This window comes from Venturia canescens, chromosome 2 (genome assembly GCF_019457755.1).
Source record: "Venturia canescens isolate UGA chromosome 2, ASM1945775v1, whole genome shotgun sequence".
Lineage (NCBI taxonomy): Eukaryota > Metazoa > Arthropoda > Insecta > Hymenoptera > Ichneumonidae > Venturia > Venturia canescens.
In genome coordinates, this window is record NC_057422.1 from 7,943,468 (window position 1) to 7,965,241 (window position 21,774).

General features: G+C 38.4%; 3 protein-coding genes across 4 annotated transcripts; 1 reads left to right on the forward strand and 2 right to left on the reverse strand.

Annotated features, from left to right (window-relative positions):
• Positions 1–135: 135 nt before the first annotated feature.
• LOC122406276 (uncharacterized) lies at positions 136–3,289 on the reverse strand. Its single transcript, XM_043411653.1, has 7 exons — positions 3,160–3,289; positions 2,097–2,753; positions 1,634–1,824; positions 1,378–1,514; positions 1,155–1,270; positions 696–941; positions 136–486 (listed from the first exon to the last, which is right to left on the reverse strand). Exons 1-7 carry the CDS (start codon positions 3,224–3,226, stop codon positions 242–244), a joined length of 1,659 nt encoding a protein of 552 aa, XP_043267588.1. The 5' UTR covers positions 3,227–3,289; the 3' UTR covers positions 136–241.
• Positions 3,290–5,282: 1,993 nt separating this feature from the next.
• Tsf3 (Transferrin 3) lies at positions 5,283–14,629 on the forward strand. 2 transcript variants are annotated; one of them, XM_043411650.1, is made up of 17 exons: positions 5,283–5,384; positions 5,528–5,734; positions 6,866–7,581; positions 7,712–7,871; positions 7,983–8,094; positions 8,358–8,491; positions 8,808–8,935; positions 9,058–9,202; positions 9,882–10,039; positions 10,249–10,370; positions 10,464–10,615; positions 10,870–11,116; positions 11,186–11,334; positions 11,495–11,659; positions 11,741–11,836; positions 11,949–12,214; positions 14,040–14,629. In XM_043411650.1, exons 4-17 carry the CDS (start codon positions 7,742–7,744, stop codon positions 14,235–14,237), a joined length of 2,202 nt encoding a protein of 733 aa, XP_043267585.1. In that variant the 5' UTR covers positions 5,283–5,384; positions 5,528–5,734; positions 6,866–7,581; positions 7,712–7,741; the 3' UTR covers positions 14,238–14,629. The 2 variants fall into 2 exon arrangements, with proteins under 2 accessions (XP_043267585.1, XP_043267586.1); XM_043411651.1 differs by having other exon boundaries at positions 5,528–7,581.
• Positions 14,285–21,153, reverse strand: LOC122406270 (cytoplasmic dynein 2 intermediate chain 1). Its single transcript, XM_043411637.1, has 15 exons — positions 21,046–21,153; positions 19,881–20,674; positions 19,268–19,387; positions 18,999–19,183; positions 18,430–18,727; positions 17,825–17,965; positions 17,417–17,722; positions 16,841–17,013; positions 16,545–16,764; positions 15,972–16,129; positions 15,706–15,854; positions 15,498–15,556; positions 15,273–15,427; positions 14,892–15,024; positions 14,285–14,734 (listed from the first exon to the last, which is right to left on the reverse strand). The coding sequence occupies exons 2-15, from the start codon at positions 20,643–20,645 to the stop codon at positions 14,612–14,614; spliced, it is 2,985 nt and encodes a 994-aa protein (XP_043267572.1). The 5' UTR covers positions 20,646–20,674; positions 21,046–21,153; the 3' UTR covers positions 14,285–14,611.
• Positions 21,154–21,774: the final 621 nt, after the last annotated feature.

Below are 21,774 nucleotides of genomic sequence, written 5' to 3' on the forward strand. Positions count from 1 at the left end.
ATTCTATTTCAACACGACCATCACAATAAATCACCGAAAAGAACAAACAAAAAGAAGTAGGTCCTATTCACGTCCTATTATAATTGCATATATGACAGTTTAACTTGCAGGAATGATAAAGCAGGAAAACGAGCATTTTGTTTTGTTATAAAATCTTTGATACAAAATATATTTTTGTTCAACGTATTTACAATTAATATATCTGTACTTATATTATTTCGATGGTACGAAAATTTTGTTATTATGTCTCATCCGCAATGTGTGTATCTTTCATCGCTTCTTCGGGATTTTTCCAACGTACGTTCGGCGAACGATTTTTGTCGGACGATATTTTAGTTTGAGGCATCGCGTGTTTCAAGTACATTATGTGCAGCAAAAAATAAACTACTGCGGTGATAGCCGAAAGGGTTGAAAAAATTCTAAATGTTGTAGTACCCCCGAACCATTCATACATGAATCCACCAGCTAAACTGCCCAGTGCAAAACCTGTAAAATTGCAATAATTATATCAAGATTAATAATTGTGTTCAGATTTTATACAGCAATATTGTTTCTTAGAATTTTACTATAAGAAGAAAGGAATCGTACTATTTTATTTCCATAAATTGAAGGTTTCACACATTATAAAATAAATATTTTACTGAACAGTCAATTCTATTCCAATATATCCAAAAAAAAATCATTCGTTAGCTCACCAAAACCATCATCCATCCCAGCAACAATTCCTTGTACAGTTGCGGAGGTACCAGGAGGTGCAACAGTACTTGCAAATGCTACAATTGTTGTATAACACATAGCATAAGTTGGCCCTTGCATAAAAAACTCAATCAATATAACCCACCAAGGGTTGGGTGCGATTGAAACAAGACCCAATCGAAGAGCATAACAGAGGAAACAAAAAACAAAGCTGTAACCATAGCCAAATTTCTTCAATATTTTACCTGAAAAATAATGAGATTTGATCAATTTCAATACCTTATCAAGATAAGCTTTGTGAAGATAAGTTGTAAATACAATATATTAATAGTATTCTCTCCAGTTATTGCTGACTGATCTCTTTTCATTGAAAAAAGTTTGGCTGGCTTTCTTTAAAAAACTGAAGGATCAAAAAAATCTTGCAGCAGTTTTCACCAAGCAGAGATGAAACAACTTACCAGATAAAGAAAAAAATACAACTTCGCCACCCAAGGTTTCTGCAGCAACTATCAAACCCTCGATTAATTTGATCTGTCCCATGTGTCCTGTTATTGTCGCAAGATCTTCGATATACCTGTCATTTATAATCATTTACCATTCAAGAACGAAGATTCCATGTGACTTGAAAAAAAATTCAACATAATGGTTTTCATCAAAGTTTAAAAATAAATTTAAACTGACCAAAGTAAAAAATAAATGATGAAGCCATCGAAAACTCCTGCCAGGGTAGCAAAACATAAAAAAATGGCTACTGGCTTCAATTTCACCAGCTTGTAAACGTCTTTGGCTATGCTTGTTGAGCCTGCGATAATTGGCAACTGTAAACAAAGCAAATCAAATGAGAAACGGTAAATAAGCCAATCAGAGAAATTTAAAAAAATCTGTTTATCGAATGTTGTTCCTTCAAACATCACTCACTAATATAAGTGAATCTTACCTCAAGCTTTGTGCAGCATAATATATCGAAACAGGTAAAAGTGAAAACAAGTATGAATGCTGGTGTATAGGTTTTTATTGTTTGACCTTCAGACCATAAATCCACAGCGTAACCAGCCAGCAGTGCTGTGACACCAAATCCGATTGTTCCAAATACTCTTTGGCGACCGTAGCTCATTTGGCCACCTTCACCTTTTTCATTGATAATATGGGAAATAATTAGAGAATTAGATGTCAAGATATAGTAACAAAAGAGTATTATATCTCTAGCTGACTTTTGCAAAAATTTCAAAAATATCTTCAACTTAATAATCTCGATTAAACAAATGTCTAAATATTGAGTTTTCTTGTTTGACAGCTGCCTGGATGTTTTTTCCTTGATATATGGAAGATATCTCTGGAGAATTTTGACGAATAGGAGCCTAATTTCAAGGGAGAATTAATTGGTGAATAAAGAAACTCACCAAGGACATCGAAACATATGGCATCGCTGATCGAATTGGAGACGTTGAAACCAATACATCCGATGGAAATAAGTATAATGAAACCCCAAAAAGCAAGGGATCCGTAAAGGCATTGTTTTTCGTTTTTTGAAGTGCACGAAAATTGGCACACGCGTTCATTTTTTTTTTCATCACAGTCAAAAGTCTCGTTGATTGGTTCAACGAAGCAAAAAGATGAGAGAGAAAAGTTCCTCTCCCTTTTTATAAATACCACAGACGCTGAATAATTATTTGTATTTTCATTGCAGGACCAGTAACAATCGGCCGATTTTTTTCCACTCTGACAATCGTCAATATTTTTACTGATGTTACGGGATTCACAGCTGATGAACTCGTCGCAGTGCAACGTCATGTTCATATTTTCTTCCTGATTATCCAACGGGAAGACATCGATGTCTGGTAGAAAATACATCGAGACGAATGCGAGTGATGTGGTTATAAGAAGACCCATGAATATAAATTTTCTCACGTTACGGAAATAATCGACCAGGAAACCAAAGGCTGGTTTTGCTATGAGAAACAGAATTGGCAATATGGAAGTAAAAGTTCCCATTATCTTCGGCGCGACACCGAGCTGTCTTCCGTATACCGTTATAAAAGGTAAAATCGGACCCATAGCTGAAAAATCAAAAAAATGTACAAATTTCATCGATCAGATATTTTATTTATTTATTTTTGATCTCGTGTTTTTACTGCGTAATTTAATACTCCGATCTGGTATCGAATCTTGGCGAGAACACGTCCGAAATTTTGAAAATATCTGAGATCATTCGCTCCAAAGTTATTTCGATAGTACTAATGGCTAAACACGATTCGTTTAATTTCCAAAAAAATCAAATGACTGCGACATTGTCGTCATTGAATCGGAACTTTTATTTTCTGGTATAAAATTTTCAGTGATATATTTGATATCAAACAGAAATTATACGCTCATACTCAAAAATTCCTTTTTGATCAACTCTTCATTTTTTCGAACTACTCTAGCCCCCCCCCAATATACCGTATATTTTAACCACATAATTACCTGCCATGAAGAAAAAGAAGTGCGCCTTGATAGGCAACTGCTTCGCATTAATTTTGATTTTCCCCATTTTTATACTTTTCGTCCCTGATAGGCGGACGTTTTTATTTCCTTTGATTGGAATAACAATAATTTTCAGGTGTTCGAATTTTGGAGTAAATGTCACTTGACCCGGCTCATCTTTCGTCGTCGTGGTCTCTCACCGATGGTGCTCTTCGCATACTGGAAAACAGCAGTAAAAACAACTACTTCACCAACTCACGCCGTGTGCCTTTCAGAGCAGGTTCCTGTTCTATACGTTGTTCTCTCTCCCTTTTTATATCTTCTATCAAGAATATAACCGTAGAAAACGTACAGTCGTAATGTATCGGATTCGAGATTATCGCTGTTAAATGAGATTCTTCCCTATGAGACTCGAAAAAAATGTAAAATTAATTGTAAAATAATTGGTTGCTCATTGAAGTGCTTTGTAGGAAGCTCATTATAAGAAGGCGATACACCAGTCTTGCGGTCGGTAAAAAAGTAGAAACATGTTTTTCTTCGATCGTCGTTTCGACATTCCGAAAAAAAGTCACACTTTGTTCTCGGTTAAAAAGAAATGAAAGTGTAATTCGATTACTCTGAAATTCCGAGGATGCTTGAAAAGAATGCGTTTCTATTTTTTAGTTAAAGGGACCTTAGCGTACACGCTTCTTTTTATTATTGAGAAACCAAAAAAATAGTATGTAATTGAATTTCGTTATGGTATACGAGGAAAAGAAAAGTTTTATGTTTAAGAGAAAAATCCTTAGAGTTTGACTCTGAGAACAGAGCGATGGAAACCTTTGAAATTAGCGAAAAAATAAAAAATCAAATTTACCGAAGATCTCAACTGATCGTCAAAAATTTTACAAAATCGTTTCCAAATAATATAAGGTTCAGGTTTTGCGAATGAAAATTGCTGATTTTGCATGTCATCAACAAAAATAAATATCTGGAATTTCGTTGAATCGAAGTTTTTCTAATAATTTTTTTCTTCGATATGCACAAATTTTGTCTTTAAAATAGTAAAACTTACGAAAAAATTAGCCGCGTCGAGAATTTTATTTCACAATTTTGATACCGAACAGCCTAAAGTTTTTTCGACTTTATTGGTTGAAAGTACGATTATAATTGAATATCGCATCAACGGTGAACTTGAGACCCGAAGATCCGAGTGTCAGTTTGTTTTTGTGATAAGAAGTTACACATTCGCAACCACTCAGATAAAAACGATGTCCTGAATCGTTTTTCTCTTCAAATTATGTTTGAAATAAACGTTTGATAAGATACACAATTGAAAACTTATCTTCGTTGTTTGTTTAGAATTAAAGGTGTAATACATGTGGTACACGTGTAGAATGTGCCTGAGCTTTAAACCGTTTTATTTCTATTCGCATAAGAGCTCTGGCCATATATGTACATTCATCGAGCAAGTCACAAAAATGTGTGTACACATACTCCAATGTAAATTGGTAGATTTGAATTGGTGTTGAATTAAGTCAATCAAAAAATGTACGTTCGAATCAGAAACTCGATAATAGTTTAAAGGTTAACATTATATTTTTATTTCGACTCGTTAAATCGTCGCAAATTAAATCGACAAATTTTTTATTGGAGTAAATTAGACTTCGTTACTGAATGGATTTCGCTGTACGATTTTGCAACTATTGTATTTCGGGCAGTACTTACGTGCGATCAATTGATTTACTGTCGTTGCAACGATGAAATTTTCGTTAAAATCAAATTCACTGGCATCTTAACTTCGTAGCTTTGTCTTGAAATTACGATTCATATCCTCGACAGACAAAAAAATGTGGCCTGCGAGATAAATATTCTGTGAATTTTAATCAACTTCCTCCGAGATGTTTCAAGTGTCGTTTATTGTTTGCACACACGCACATATGGACTTTACTTTTACGTGTACGAGATGAAACATTTGATTAAGAAATACTGAAAATCTTTAGCGCTTCGTGTCACAATAAAATGGTACTTTTGTTAAACATTTATTTTTGTCGTAGCGGCACCGTCTCGCCTATGTCGATCAGCTGACATCTGTCAGTGTGACGCCAGATCGCCGAGGGATTCTCATTTTCGATGCACTTGGAGTTTTTTCCGTAAGATGTCGTCTGCGTCTGGCAAAACAAGTTTCGAATTTTCAAGCCTCATAATATTGCAGAATAGTCCTTGAGACGCAGTTTGGAGTTTAGGTGAGTATGAGGTTGAAATTATTTTCTTTCAAAAAGCATGAATTTATTATTCGCTACTAAAACGACGAATCTGGTGCGATACGAAAGTTACTTGACGATGTTATTTTCAAAAAATAACACAATTGTTCATTCTTTCATTCAAGGAAGCGAAGAATCTTTTCCAAAAGCACTCGGGACCACAGGAGTAAACTATTTCAAGAACCTCAACCAAGGAGGGATCTCATGGATGTTCCTGGCAATTTAGACGCGACCAGCTTTCATTATATTTACGAATACAATCGAAGCTTCAAGAGATAAGCATCTCTATAATGATTGGCTTGTTGTCATCGTGTCGAGGGAATTGTAAAATGGTCATTAATTTTTTTTTTCTCTTACGGAGTATACGAGAATCTGATAAGGAACGAGGGTCAATGTCTCTCGATCTATTCTCAATGCTCCTTTTCGTATATAAACAATCTGTGACGTGACAGAACTGATTAATCACAGATGAAATTACGATACGCTTGACGTCCCTGAATCACCAACACTGCAAGTTTAAAATCTATGACTTTGTCACGGACAGGTTTGATGAGTTGATTTTGTAAATGTTAAAGTTGAAGGATACACGCAGAACTAATTTTTGAAAGCATCGATTCTACAAAGTAGTTGGCGATTTCGAGTTATTATCTCGAAAAGTTTTGTTTTTAGAGCCCTCAGAAATACAATCTAATTTCCGTGACTTGCTTCGAAGAGTTTTGAGAATCGAATGGTTCGGACAAAAAATGTCTCATGAGATTTTTGTACGTAGAAAACTTTCTCCAACCGTGTAAACTGATAACTCATCACGAGGACAGTGACCGAGAAAGGGTTCAGTATTCTCGTTTCAAATTTCGACCTGAAATTTAAGTTTAATCTTCATTTCATCATTTGCTGGATTGATTTGATCGAAAGTACCTAAAATTGGGGCAACTTTGCTTATGCAAGCCCTGAAGAATGGAGGAAATTGACGATTTCAATAAAAATATCATACTGGGATAAAAAAAATTTTCATTCAATCGCAGTGTTCTTGATCAGTGTAAACGTGCCATTAAATCTAATGTATTAGAGTATGCGATTGATCGAAAATTTTTATTCTCTCCGTGCAGTTCGATAGATTTGATAAAAACTTGAAAATATTTGTTCCCCTGCAGTTAGCACTAGCAACATTCGATCAGTTGCCTTTTAAATCGTTAGTCGCGGACCGGTGCTTTGATAAGTGCGTGAAAAATACGAGCGATCATGACTGAGTACGATATACACGATGATTTTTTCCCGGTGACGTTATAAACGTATCTAGTGACGCGACCAGATCGAATGTCTTTCGGCTCGTGTGAATGGCTGTGCACTGGCAGAATTTGTGTTTGAGATTGACCGCGCGACAGCTCCGAAACCAGTAGAACCGAAATGACTCCGTGGCATACTACATCAAGTTCTAAAAAACGTTTTTTTTCTGTTCCATGTAGCGTCTCCGACTGAAAATGCTGTCCTTGGACTTTCGGGAAGGTCAACGCGCCGCTCCTCACAGACTTTCTGATGTATTCTGTGAATGTGAAGGTGGACACACAGCCAGAAGAGTTGTGCATGTGTTATTGCCCAACCGCGTGCTCTCAGAGGGAGGAGAAAGAGGGAACGAGAGAGGAAGGGAAGGGAAAAAGAGCTATGATTTCTCGTACCGCTTGTCCACTGCTTCTCTTCCACGAATATACAAGAGCAAGCCGTCCGGGAGATACACAGTGTGACGCATATTGCCACCACTGCGTAAAATAAAAAGCGTTTTAAAAAACGACCACTGGCAATTATCATCGTTGCATATATACGTTCACATGATTTAGAGAACGGATTCAGTTTAATCGCTTGACGTCGCGGAACGAGCTTCATCTCCCGCGCCATTCCCACGTGTTTATCGTGTCCGCATTGTTTGTTCCTTCGTTGCATAGACTGTTTTTAACATTTAATCGTAGATTTACTCCTCTTCACACAAGCTCGTGATCTCTTGGGCACGCCCACAGACTGGAATACAATTAAAAACTATAGTCCTCTTTGGTTTATAATTTTTCGAATTCAATTTTTCAATTTCGACTTCCGAATCTTCGTCGATGTGACATAACTCGGCTCCGATTTTATTGACACTGCAGACATCTGCTCCGAACTGTAAACATCATCGATATCTGCAATCGACGTGAGTCAACACACTCCTCGAATTTATAATTGTCAGTGATCATTCACGATACTCGTGCTGAAACGTTTTTGTGGATCGTGCATTAAGAAATATTTTTGTACATTTTTTCAAAGGATTTTGCTTCTTTCAGGCGATTTGAGAAAAGTTTTGAAGAGAAACTATGACGATGAGGGAAACGAGACCATCGAGATCCTGCCCATTTATCACATCACGTGGTTCTGTCAGGCTCGCATTAGCTTCCGTCTGCTACTTGTGTGTCTTGCTCGACAACTTCGCTAACGCGGATAAACGTGAGATTTTTCATTTGACGGACCGCTTCTCAAATCGGGTTTTTCAAGTGTACCATTTATTCATATTTTTTTTCGTCGAATCTATTCAATTTTACTTTTTTCGTACTCCAGTTCGAATGTGCATCGTTGAGACTGTACACACCACTAAAAGAGTTCATAAATTATGCCCTAAATTGAAAAACGAACCGTCCAGTGAGGTCGAATGCACCGTCGTGAACGACAGGTAAATATTAAAATTTTGTGGCTTAATAGAATCGCAAGGCTGTGTAAAAAAATCATTAATTCATTGTAATTACAAAAGTTGATGAGTTGAAAGTATAAAATTTTTTGTAAAAAAATATCAACACTTCTGGTACATTTGTAGAAATAATTTGTTTCAGTGCAAAAATCTGTAGCTTACCACATTTAATCGCATTAAAAGGCCTGATTGGTCAAAATAACCGTGAATAAATTTCGTGAGGTTTTAACGAGTTACCACGTTTGCAGAGTAAGTTGCCTGAGAAGGTTGGTCGCAGGTGATGCTGAATTCGCTATACTCGAACCCGAGGACCTTGTTCTGGCGGGAGCAAATACCGAATATGATATTCTAGTCACTCACGAGTTGAGGTTGTTCAAAAATGGTAAAATTCCCTTTTCCACTGTGATAATAAGTTATAACTGTAGCTCAGGGACATCGCATTTTCAGTGATCAAACAACGAGCATTTCCTTTGTCAATTTCTCAATTTTCGAGCAAAATTTTGTTCAACTAATAACTGGAACGTTAAAAACTCTGCAACATTTCAATCACCGTTGAATTGTCATCACAAGTATAATTTTCGATAACTTCATTGTCGACGAGTTATTGACATTGAAAAATATTTTAACGCGGCATTCAAGCACGCCAACGTGCCACCAATAGTCACAGGGACTTAATTTCTGTCTGAAATAATTTGCAGATACTCAACGTTTCTCGATGGTAGCTCTGGTCAAAAGCGATATTAAAAGTGCGTCCGATCTCATGGGAAAAAGATTTTGTCACAGTGGCTTGGAAAGCACAGACGATTCGACTCGGATATTCGCAACGGTTCGTTCTTTAAAAATTCATCGAAGAGTCCACAAACCGGCGTTTCTATTTGGCTTTCAAATACACAAATAATTATATATCATCGTTTTCTATTCATGTCAGTAAAAATCAATAATTTTCAGTACTTTCAACATTGGATTATTCCACGAAAATGCGATCCGGACATGACTCTTGTCGAAGACGAAATTTCCTCGCTTGCCAGTTACTTCGGTCCTTCTTGCGTTCCGGGACCGTGGACTCAAGATTCAACCTACGATAGTTACCTGAGTAAATCATTCTCATTATTGCCACGAGTCGTAATGAATCTTCAATTCAAAAATGTAAATCACGCTCCCAGTTGACGCTGTGCACGATAACTTATTCAGACAACATCCTCACTCGACGTCTTTCTAAGGTTGGATAAACAGAAAGTAGTTGATTGAACATTTTTTGTTTATAACAAAAAAAACGACCCATTTTTAAAAAATATCCATCGCGTTGCCTTTATTCCAACAAACATTAGTAGGACGTTGACTGAGCACAGTGCCCGAATTTGGGGGTAATCTTTTGAGATGTTTTATTGGTTGTGCACAGCATCAACCGGAGATTATGCTGCGTTGAGGGGCGTAGGAGGCGTACTTTCGGGAGGAAGTTATTTCGAATTCGTCGTTAATAGATAAGGGAGAAAAAAGCCGCACGTCAAATTTCGAATTGATCCGTTGTAGAGTTTCTTTGTCAGAAAATTCCAAAAGCGACAAAATTCGTGAAAAAAAATCGACTTTAAGTTCGAAAATAGCGTGCTTGGAGTCGAGCACGATACCGGAAATTTGTTAAATGTCGTATTCAGGAAAACAATCTGATGAACAACATTTTTCTATCTCATTTTAATGCTGAAAATGAGCTCGACAACGGAGTCAAAAAGAAAACTCTTTCGAATTTTTTCACTCAACGAAACCTCATTTGACAGAATCAAAATACAAAAATTTGTGCGCATTGTGCAATAATCCTGCGGGATGCTACCACGGTGACAAATATCATGGACGCGAAGGTGCTCTTCTTTGTCTAACCGAAAATCAAGCCGACGTTGCATGGGTTCGTTTAGAAGACGCTCTGTACCATTTTAAGGTAAAACTATCAACATACCCATTTTTCAGATTGGCTCCTATTAGCCTTAATTTGCGACGATAAATTTATTGAATTTCTAGTACTTTGGAGCAACACATTTTTTTTGCAACAAAATACGTTTAGTGTGCCTCGATATTTCATACATGAAAATCAGAGCGTTAGATCGAGGGCGGATTAAACTGATTTGATGTGTACATTTTTTTCTTCAGTCTCTTGGACTCGACGAGACGAGCTACAACTATTTGTGTCCTGATGGCTCAACAAGATCGATGACAACGGCCAGACCGTGTGTTTGGATAAGGAAGCCTTGGCCTGTCATCGTTGCCAACAGGTAAAAAATTACTTCAATTTTTTATATTTCCCATCGCCATACGCGATATATAATATTCGACACTGTAGAAATTTGTCTCCTTTTCTTATTCAGACACAACGCTGAACGCGTGGCTCGCGTTATCGATGCAATCGGAAAAACGGAGTTATCTTGGCAATACGACGCAATCCAATTGATGCAAAGCTATCGCGTGACTCCGTTGTCCACGGAAACTCTACCGACACCCGAGGATTTCATACAGCGATGTGAGGAAATTTCATTGCATTTTCATCCCTGGAGATGATTGAACCACAATTTTTCGCCTTTAGATTTCCAATTTCGAAATTCGAAATATTGTCGCGGAGTTTGGAGGAAAAAAAAACATTGCCCGTATCCCAAGATGGTTGCCAAAATTTGTTGCTCGTTTGAACCTTTCTTCGAATTTTTTCCCTGATTTCTTCGTCTCTCAGTAAGAAATGAATGTGCTGATTATGAAAATGAAAAATTTATTGTGTTGAAGATGCCGGTTTTACGACGGCAAACTACCGATCGGGTTGCACGCCACCGAGAACGATCCGCTGGTGCGTTGGTTCAAATATCGAGGATCGGAAGTGTCGAACAATGAGAGACGTCGCTCAAGCCTACGGAATTGGGCCCCCGATTTCGTGTATTCAACGGTCCAACCGAACAGCCTGCATCGAGGCCCTCCGCACCGGAAGCTTGGACATAGTCGTTGTCACACCGGAGGAAGAAGTCGAGGCGAGATTGTAAATAATTTCAGAATTCTCAAATCGAAAAATTTCAACGAAATTTGACTTTTTTTTAATTACCAACAGAAAAGGTTGCACATCGCTGCTTCGCGCAATTACCAACAAGAAACAAGATGTGAATGTCGTTGCGGCGCTGGTGCGAAACGACTCGACTTATCAAACGTTGCAAGACTTGGAAGGAGCACGAGCATGTTTCACTGGCTTCCGGAGCCTCGGTAAAAAGGACTCTAATTAAAAATTATATTTGATATCGTAATTTCATATCAAACTTAAATTTTAGTCAAAATAATTGCTGCATGACTCAGGAATGCCGATTCATGAGCAATCCAATTTGTGTATTCGATTTGGTACATCAAAAAATGTAACATTTTTTAGGTTGGAACGCTTTCATCAGCGCTATGGTCGATGATACGAAAGACGTACAGTGGAATTGTTCAGATCTTAGAGCAGTGTCGAATTTTTTCAAGGATAGTTGCGTTTACGGGATCGAATCTGCAAAACCTTCGGTACCCTCCAATCTCTATTCGTTGTGTCAAAAAGGTGAGAATTTCAGACTACAGAAACGCTTCCACTTTCCCAGTTATTTTGTGTTTTACGATGGTGAATTTTCTTTGCCGAAAGGTCAATCCGAAATGAACGCGACTGCGGCAGGTTACGCTTGTCTGAAATCAGGCAGAGCTGATGTTTCTTTTGTCAGCCTCAAAAATGGATTGGAGAGTAAGTTTAGAGGAGCGACACGGGGGAAAACGAAAGTGGCCAGTCGTCGATGAATGCTTCTGAAAACAGCAATAAATGAATGTCTATAAATATTCCATTACTATTATTCCAGACAACAGAGGATCGAGTTTATCGGAGGATGGGAATCTCCGAATGTTGTGCATCGACCGATCGGGCAGCAGCGAGGAATCTTGTTTGCTAACATGGAGCGAGCTCGCGAGTGTGATGATCAATGAAAATATGACGACACTGAGAAGAGAGGAAATTTATTCGACCCTCCTCGAGATCGACGTAATATTCGGCAGGAGTTCCCCGGGCCCCATGCCCGCTTTCTCGTTATACGGAGCTTACGACACAGTCCCCGATGTTCTATTCCCGGTTAGTGAAGAGAATATTCGCTGGGATATTCCACAATGCGGATTATTTTCGTGATCAATGGCACTCGCAATCCAAAGGCATTTCGAGATTTTCTTCCACGTTTTTTGTGAATACTTCGCCCTTGACGCAACCGGACGTCATTATACCCCGATTGCAGCAGGCCCACGGAAAGAAATCGCTCTCGAAAGCCACTCGAGGATCGTCCTCGATGCCCAGAGCTGCGATTCCTATCAGAGATTCTCCTGTTGCCTTGATGAATTGAGTTACTTCGTCCTCGAGGATCTGATCGATCGATAAACTCGTGGAGCTTTCTGTGTACTCTCCGAATTCTTCGTTCAATCTTCCAACTATTTTTCGAGCCGGCGCATACTTATAAATCGCGACGTCCGTCCCCGAAACGGTGCAACAAGATTTAGCGTCAGCAAATATTCCGCAACCCAGCACCGTGCCCGAGGCACTCATTGATGATCTTGCGATTATTTCGTCACGCTCGTCGAAAGTCGAGACCCCGCAAGCCAATCGTCCTTTGCGATCTCTCACGACTGCTCCATACACGTTCAATCCCCGATGATTTCTCCCCTGGAATTGGCACGAAAGCTTTTCCTTAATTCACATTTTTCGATCGTCAACCAGTTCGGTTCTGATCCAACCAGAAAGTGTAGAAACAAAATACAAACTTTTTCTGATTCCTCCTGAACGTGATGGGCTGCTTTAAATTCTATTTCAGATTTTTCTATCTCAACCCCTAAATTCGGTTCAATGTGCAAATTTTTTACTCCATTTTCCACGATCAACACGTGATCGGTATTTCGCATTACTTTTTTTGCCAATGAGATTGGATTCTGAATATTAGTCACGGCACCGACTGACCCAGCGTTCGAATCGCTGTCCATAATGGCTGCGTCTTTTATAAACTTTTTTCTATTTTCTCTCGTTTTACTCTCTTCACTTGTAGGACCCGAGATCGATTTTTCATCCTCTAATCGTCGAATGGCTATTTCCAGAGCATCCGCAGTCTCAGCACCGTTGACCAATTCTTTATAAGCTTGAATAGTCGCTTCCTCTATGCGTGCCAATAGCTCATTAATTTCTTCTCGAGAAGACGTGGAATCCGCAGTTCCATGAACGAGAATCGTTGCAGCGGATTTCACCTTCTCACGGCTCTTCTCTTCGCCTTTTTTCTCACTTTTTATGACATTCGTGCATACCGTCGCCGGCAGATTTTCCGGTTCGGGTGTACGCAGAAGGCCCTCGATCCATGAACAATAATCACACATTTTTTGTAACCTTTCACGACGTACAACTTCGTGCGTCAATATAACGAAAAAAGTGAAGATTCGGGACACGTTCTTCCACTTTTTCAGTAGCAAACATTTTCAAAATTTATTACAAATTTTTATTCATGATTCGAAATCTAAAATTACGAAATTCGTAACTCTAGAACCGACCCAGATTCGCTCTCCAAATAAAACAATCAGGATTGAGAAAAAAAAAGAGCGTCGATTACAAAAGCGAAAATAAATGCTCAATTCAGGTCAACTTACCGTTTCAAATTCGACTGTAAACTATGCGGTGATTACTTCATTCGTTTCGAGATTTCGAAAGACAATTAAAAAAAGTTACATTTAGTTCACTCATATGAGAGAAGAACACACGCGACAAATGTTCTTCTCAATATTTTTTTTTCTGTCAAAAAATATGCGTGGCAGGATTTCTTCAAGATCGCTGCTTTTTCAAGCCCAAATTAAACTTCTTTATTGTTATTTTCTTGTCGATAAAAAGAGATTTCTTCGATATTAATTCTTTCCGTGATTTGTTCATTCAGGAACGGACGCAACACCTTCAAAAAGATGCTAATCGGATTCACTTGCCAAGGAGTTACCCGGAAGTTGTGGAAAGAATGGTCATCCGTGAAAAAACGTACAAGTATTGCAGCGACGCGAGTCGTCCGACGAGACCATGGTCCGGTTCGACAGCGGCCATGATAATGTCGATCGTAATTATTTCTGCATCAGCAGCGTGACAATAATTTCTCATTCGCAATGAGAATATTAAAGGTAGCTCGTAAAGTGTGTGCAAAAGATCTGTTTATTTCTCATATTCGCAAAGTTGAACAAATTACTGGACTAGGCGTTCACTCGAGCCACGATCTTGAGTGTACGCTCGCACAAACTACAGATAACATCGTAACTGCATGTAAATATCGATCGATCGGAGGGACGAGACTGCAGTATTTGTATGAAATAACTCTTTCGAATAGAAAAAACTGTTCTTCGAGTAACACGAATTAACCCGAGCTACTTGCAATCGTGATATTTGTAAACTAAAAACTGATTAACGTTTCTTACAAATCCATAAAGAATTTCGACGTTGTATCGCTATTTGAGAAACTTAAAATCATAATATGTCTACGTATTTTGTAAATGTATTCAATTCGCGTTTCGTAGCGTCTCTGTGAGAGTAAGAAAAATCTTTGTTCAGTCTGTGTACCTCAACACAGCCGTCGTCTGATGCGAGAACCTGAAAATACGACATTTTATTATTTTTTGAGACCATACAGCGGATATTAAGAGCCTGTGAAAATCGACAGATTCGCTTTCTCCGAGAAAACTTTTGCTTCTATTTTTTCAAGTTTATCGACTCTACGAACATGGGGCTTTTTGAAGCAATGACTCACTATGTATTGATGCGTCATTTCGTGAGTAGTTCTACAAGGTGACAGCTCAATACTGTCGATGTGCGCCCAGTCTTTCGTCGATATACTTTTGACAGGAAACATATCACTGCTTCCTAAATCCCAGATGTGAATTCTGTAACGAAAATGAATTGTTCGTCACATTCTGGTTTTTCCATGGATAAATTCTTTTCTGCGAGAAATTTCATCGCAAACGAACACGAGCATTTGTTCCAAAATCGTATCTGAATTGTTGTGAATTATTTAAAACGTCAACGATTTTCCTTCGTTTTTTAACAAACAATTTTTCGTTATTCATAAAAACTAACAAATTTGCTCAATAACGCAAGGGAACTATAAAACATCGATTTTTACAACACTCACGTCGAGCTCGTGTCCAGAACGAATATTGTCAGAGGTTTCGATCTCGACCATTGGAGAGCTTTTATCGAGGTGTTAGAACCTTCGTGCTTCAGCTGCAACAGTGGCTTCTCGGCTTTCGTCGAATGCAATCTCACCGTACCGTCGCCACATCCAACCTTTTAAATATTCATTGAAAAACGTGTTTTCAATTTTTTTTTAAGGCGTAAAATCATATGTTTTACTTACCAAGAAATAGGGTTGATCGTAAGGGCAGTCTTCGATACATTTTGTTTCGCCACACCAATCTTTAAATGGAATAACAAAAAATGTATCCTCTCGATGAGAAAAACAATCAATTTTTAAGTTTTGTAACGAAATCTTTTTATTCCCATAGTAAGAGGGAACGAGCGATTTCGAAAACGTTCGATACGATTCGAGATTAAAATAGTCGTACCCATTTCGTTGGATTTGTAGGCGGGTGGATTCGCATGCTTTCCAATGCGAGTTGCGTGCAAAATGCTAGTGGTATTGGTGGCAATGAAAAATGCATTTGAATCGATGCGGTCGACATGCATATCCGAGAAGCCTCTTAAATAATTGTTCCTGAAATACAAAGGACCACAATAACGATCATTGAAGTAAAAGCAAAAAATGTATGTAGAAATATGCAAAAGTGTCAACGCGGTCAAGAAAGAGGCTGAAATCTTGACAAGAGATTACCTGTCAGAAGATTTTTTAGAGTTTAAGAATATCTCTTGACTCTTGACGAGCTTCAAATCGCCCCACCAAGACAAACCCAAATCGTCGATACTGGCTCGACTCATATTTCTCAACACGCTCCAAATGATCAATCTTCCGTTCGAGTCGAGACTGCTTATCTACGTTATGCAACAGACAAAAAGATTTCATAAAATTTCACTTTTCATTTCCAGGAAAAGAATTTTTGGTGTCGTCTCCGAGGAACGTTTCGTGCACAGAACTGAAGATCGGTTTACATGCGGAAAAATCGATCGCAGGAGTCCCCAGGGTCGAAGAAATACTTTTCCAACTTTAACTGGATTCGAACTTGAACTATTCTCCTCGAATTTTCATCGCAAAGCGGCAAATCGCAAAGTTTCGTTTGCCCGAAATTCCACTTAAAAGCTATACGGCGTGAAAGAAAGTTGCAACGGAAAAAAGGTTTTTCTTTCTTCAAATTCGACTTGTTGAGACTTTCGAATCGTTATTCGGAGTTCTGAAAACGGAAGGGCGCGTTGTGGAGGAAAAGACCGCCCGTTCGTCTGAGAAACTCACTTGGATTGGCATGAATCGATTGCTATTAGAATCATGGTATTCGCCCTCGATTCTCGAGAGCACTCGCAACGCAACAATTTCCGAATCGTGTCCAGACGTTTCGAAGATTCCGGTCGAGGAGTAGGTGGGGCTCCTTAAAATCCATTCGCATTTATTAGCCTCGTCGACTATTTTCCGATGGCAAGTTTCGTCCTCGGCAAGATCCCAGAGGCTGATCGATCTGCGAGTGGAAATAAGAAACGTTGAGAGTCCCGCTCGCTCGAAACTTTCATGGAAAGGCGAGATTTCGACTTTACCCATCCTCGAGGCCGGCCAGCACGACGCTGTAGCTCGTCGAATGGAAACAACAAGTCGTTATGGTACTTGAGGAATAAAATATTTTCGTCGGTCTCGATGGCTGTAGAATATTCCAAACGCAACCGATCGAACAGTCCGTTACAAAGTCTTCGTCCCTCGACGTCTCGATTTCCTGGAAAAGTGTCAGAAAAAAACGTCGAAACGCTGGAATCAAGAACTTGGGCCATCAAAACACATTTTCGCTGTCAGAAAAATCATGAGATTTGCTTATTTCGGGTCTCGGGTTAAAAATCCACTTTCGTGATCTTTCCTCGTTTCCTCGAAGGACAAATCGATCAAAAAAATTGTAAAATCGGTCGAAAAGCATCGAGTGCAATGTCCTTGCAACGCAAACACGCGTGACCACTGTCACCGTAAAAAATTAAGTTGCTCCTACGAACAAACGTTAAATACGAAATTTGTAAGTTCAACGAGCCGATCGATAGTCACTGCTCTCGTTTCACCTATTAATTATGACCACGGAAGCAAAGCTCATTAATCAATAGCGGAATGAATAAGTAACGGGGGTGCTCCACCTCGTCAGCCGGTGCGTGAATCGTTAGTAAAACTCGGTTGGATATATTCGAGTAATGTACAACGGTGACTGGACGACCAGAAAGGAAAGTCACGCTATCGATTGGCAGCTTGACTATACTTTCGCTGAAGGCTAATTCGTGAACGTTATCAGCGCTGGTATTATTGCTGCTGGCTCTTTCCTCCAACAAGGAAAGCATTACTTTGCTGGCTTGGCTGAGGAATTCGTTCATCTGCACGACATCGTGGCTCGGACGTGGCAGGTGCGTCGAGTCCAAATCGTTTTCCCCACCTACTCCCAAGCAGTCCTGAAAATGGTGTTTTCGTGGATGAAAACTTTTTTTTTTTATCTATTACACGAAACAAAACGAAATATTTTGGGATCGATTTTTTATGGCGAATGAAATTACCACTCTGAAGCGCTTTATGTCTTCTTCACTTTTTAAATTCGTTCTACATTTTGCTGGAAATTGTGTCCATTTGTTTGCACGTTCGATTGCATCGGTTTGAACTTCCACTTCGAGATTGTCCTCGTTCGTTTGCACACACATCTATACAATATTTCATTGTTAAGCATTGGAAGAAAATGCAATTTAAACGCTGTTTATTGTTTGAGCAATGAAAAAAGCGACCGAAAATGTTGCTGTTCGATATTAGAATATTTTTAGCGCTTTTTTTCATCATTTTCATCAAATATTGCGATAAAACTTGTTAATGACGTTTTTACCAATTTTTTCAAGCCTTTCAACAACTCCAAAAACCTCAAATTTTTTTATGATTTTTTTTTTTTTTAATTCATTCACTTCAAACATTAATTAATCGTGTGAATTAATTTTTGTAGAAATATCAACTAAGTGCTGAAAAAAACTTGAAAAAGTTGGTTGGGAATAAACAGTAAAATTCGAGATTCCATTTTTTTTTTTAGTTTAATAATGGATGGATAATGTGATATTAGTGGGTGATGAAAATTGTCAATATAAAAGTAATGATTAGTATTTTCTTCAGGGCAACTTACTTGTCGAGTATTCAATCTGCCATAAGTTCGTATGAATTCTTCGTAAGCAATGGGTTTGCTTTCTAGGATGGACCACTCGACGGTATCAAGTTTGATCATTTCTAGTAATTTTTCGCCGCGCGAAAGAACTTTTGGTTTCGGGAATTTAGCTGTAACATTTTCTTTCAAAGGTTTGCGAAAATCTATGAAAGTTATTCGCGATGATGGAGGAGATTTAGCGAAGTCACCGGATCTGGCATCCTCGAAGCCTTCGTCCGTCGACGATGGTAACGATTTGTTCTCGTTCAATCTGTCGTCCCTGATTTCAATGACATCGCGTGTATTCATGTGCAAGCGCAATATTCATTTGTGTGCGAGTTTTTTTTTGTCTAACTCGATGAACACGATTCGAATGAAAAGATTTTTCATTCGAGAAAGATTTGAACGATTGTTTTTGTAACACAAAAATTCTAGTTCAAATTTTCATAATCAAAATATTGCGAACAAAAAGTCCAAAGAAAAAGTGCTCTTCATCGTTCCAAACGTGCCGAATTTATTCATTTTGATATTTTATTCGAACTACAGCAAACCTATATGGACTGATGCTCGGTCGTATTACTATTTCCGTTTCCGGCACTTTTGAGTCACGTGGTAACGACATAGTTTCTATTCGAGCCGCACGACGCCGTGCTTCCGCCAGTTCGTAATGTCCGGAATCCAACATCCTGTCTTCTTCCGATTTTTTACAACTTTCGGCACTGTTTATCGTTGTCTCCTGTTTGTACAATAGGAAAAGACGGCTATCAACGAGTGAGCATCGATTTTCGGAACAAAAATCTTCCGATGACAGTAAACTTGCCTGTTTTTCCGTTCGCAATTCAATCGGTTCTTCGACTGATAATTCATCGCTTTTATGCGTTTCTTCGCTTATCTCGGACACTTCACTGTCCGTACACTCTTCGAAATCCGATTCGTAGTCCTAAAAATACGTATATTTTTGTCGTGCAGTGCCAATGTTATGGAAAAAAACATTCGAAAAGTGCGAAACTCAGAGATGATGGAAGTGAAAAAATGTTCGGCCGCTCATCAATTCTTATGTCATCGAAAGTTTACGTTGTTGAAACACAAAAAATTTTTATTCAATAAACTGGATCTGGTGCGACTTTTCTCTCTTCAAAACTCGATATTCTGTGCAAAATATGAAATAATTTAAGCCAACTGTAATATTTTTAGAACTAGAGATCTGAGCCTGAGCTCAAATTCAAAACAGAAAATCTACCTCAGCCGACTATCATCTTTGAAATTTGCACAAAATAGTGCACTTGTGAAGGACTGAAAATCTTCTAAAATCCAAGTAAGTCTTATCGTAACCTTTTAGGAGTGTACGTTTAACAATGAAAAAAAAAATGACCATGTGCGTTTTGCCGGAGATATCCTTTGACTGTGCATCGAGGAATGAATTGTAAACTTACTTCAAAGTCGTCTTCATATACATATTTTTCATCTGCCTCAATTTTATTGTCAATTTTTGTACTTTTCAATTTTGAAGCATATGACAGAGATTCAACCATGTTCTTTGAGTTACTTTCTGCAATTTGTGATCTCGAATGCAGTATTTTAACTTCGCTAGGACTGAGAGTTCTTGACCGCCTGCGTTCTCTTGACGGAAGTCTCTGTCTTGTTGAGTGATCATTTTTAGATTTGACGGAAGAACTCTTTTCTTTGTCCAAGGCAACTTTGGTCTGGGATGGATCTTTATTCCTATTGGAGCTCGTGCGAGTTTTAGAAACTTCTTTTGATCCCATAGATTTTGAACTTTTTTGAGAAGCCTCAGTCTTAGGCATGAAAATTGTACTGGTCCCTCTTTTCTCAGAGTTTCCTCTTCTTTCAGTTTTCATTCTAGAACTATCGGCAGAACTTTTTGTCATACCTTTAGTCTTTGATTTTGATGCGATAGTTGGACTAGAACTTGAATTTTCTACAAGTTTTGTTCTAGACTTGACAGTTGATGAAGCTTGATGACGATCCTGTTCTCCATTTCCATTTTGCATGGTCACAGCCACTGGTGTGGATCTTACAGTTTTGGGTTTTCCATTGTTCACTCCTTGTTTCGTATCGACCGTTCTTTTTTTTCTATCCAAAGTTTCTTCTTTCGTGACATTTCGTGCTCTTGTCACCTGTGGTCGAGGTCCGGTCGATGTAGTACTTTTGGAAGTTTCTTCTCGTGATTTCCTCATTTTATGTCACAGAGTCGATAAATTTACACCTACATTGACATTGACAGAAAAAATTTTGGATATTTCGAAATTCTGATAATTCGCGGTTAAAACCATAGTGAAAAGCGCAGCTTTGTGAAACTTCGACAGACAGGGACGTAAATACCAATGTCAATCGATGAAGGAGCAGTGCAAGAAGAAATACAAAAGGTTATCTAGTTTATTACACACGTAAAAAATAATGAATTCAGTCGAATATGCTCGACAACACGTAGTGTAATATGAGTGTGCTATAGCCATCAATCGATGGTACATAAATATGTATCGTCAACGTGGAGAGCTCGTGGTTAAAGGTGCGAATAAAACAACTGCAATTGCTTCAGAGTTTTCTTTTCCCAATACATTTTTATTTATCTCTCACCTTAGAACACATTACACGTTACAACTAAGTTTTGTTTTGACAGTTTGCTCGTATGCACACACGCACGCTCTTATAGCGCTGACGTCAGTGTTGACTAGTGGTGCTGTGTTGCGGTGTGTGAGAGAACTATTGAACGATGGTAATAGAGAGCAGCACTACGCTGATGAGAGCGCTATATTTCGTGGTCTGAATGTGCACCTTGTTCAGTGCAATTTTGGTGGCTGAGTATCGAAAAAGAATGAAAATTTTGTAAAAAAAAAAATATTAGAAACGACGAAGTATAGTTTTCGTCCGATCAACGATGATCGCATTCAAGGCCACAACGATAAGAATAAGTCGGCTGTTGCTGCACCGTAAAAACTCGCATCTCATATATAAAACAAAATCTCATTCGCCGAATCTGTAATTCTCAATAAAAAAATTATCAATAAAACCGCGGCCGCGACATTCTTGATCAGCTTCGCTAAGACAATTGGTCGAAATTCTTATTTTTTGGTTTAATTAGCCGTAACAGTTTTATGCTCAAATACCTGATGAAAAAAGGTTGAAACTTCTAAATTTTCATTTTATCGCTCTTTCGTTGTTTCCACATTTTTTGTATTATAAATAGTGTGTAATAAACGAATGAAACATTCGGCGTCAAGTTTTTGTTATGCTGTTAACATAACCAAAATATAATCTCAAAATTGATAAGTTATAAAAATGTATCAAGCATCCAACGAATCAAAA

Coding starts and splice junctions, on each gene's coding strand:
- LOC122406270 (XM_043411637.1), bottom strand. CDS start 20,645: ATGAGGAAATCACGAGAAGAAACTTCCAAAAGTACTACATCGACCGGA. Junction 18,728..18,998: donor CCGAGCATCAGTCCATATAG/GTTTGCTGTAGT, acceptor CATTGAAATCAG/GGACGACAGATTGAACGAGA. Junction 17,966..18,429: donor GCAGATTGAATACTCGACAA/GTAAGTTGCCCT, acceptor AATATTGTATAG/ATGTGTGTGCAAACGAACGA.
- Tsf3 (XM_043411651.1), top strand. CDS start 7,742: ATGACGATGAGGGAAACGAGACCATCGAGATCCTGCCCATTTATCACA. Junction 10,040..10,248: donor ACGCTCTGTACCATTTTAAG/GTAAAACTATCA, acceptor TTTTTTCTTCAG/TCTCTTGGACTCGACGAGAC. Junction 11,335..11,494: donor CACTGGCTTCCGGAGCCTCG/GTAAAAAGGACT, acceptor AACATTTTTTAG/GTTGGAACGCTTTCATCAGC.
- LOC122406276 (XM_043411653.1), bottom strand. CDS start 3,226: ATGGGGAAAATCAAAATTAATGCGAAGCAGTTGCCTATCAAGGCGCAC. Junction 2,754..3,159: donor CTTCTTTTTCTTCATGGCAG/GTAATTATGTGG, acceptor TTGATTTTTCAG/CTATGGGTCCGATTTTACCT. Junction 1,825..2,096: donor CATATGTTTCGATGTCCTTG/GTGAGTTTCTTT, acceptor TCAATGAAAAAG/GTGAAGGTGGCCAAATGAGC.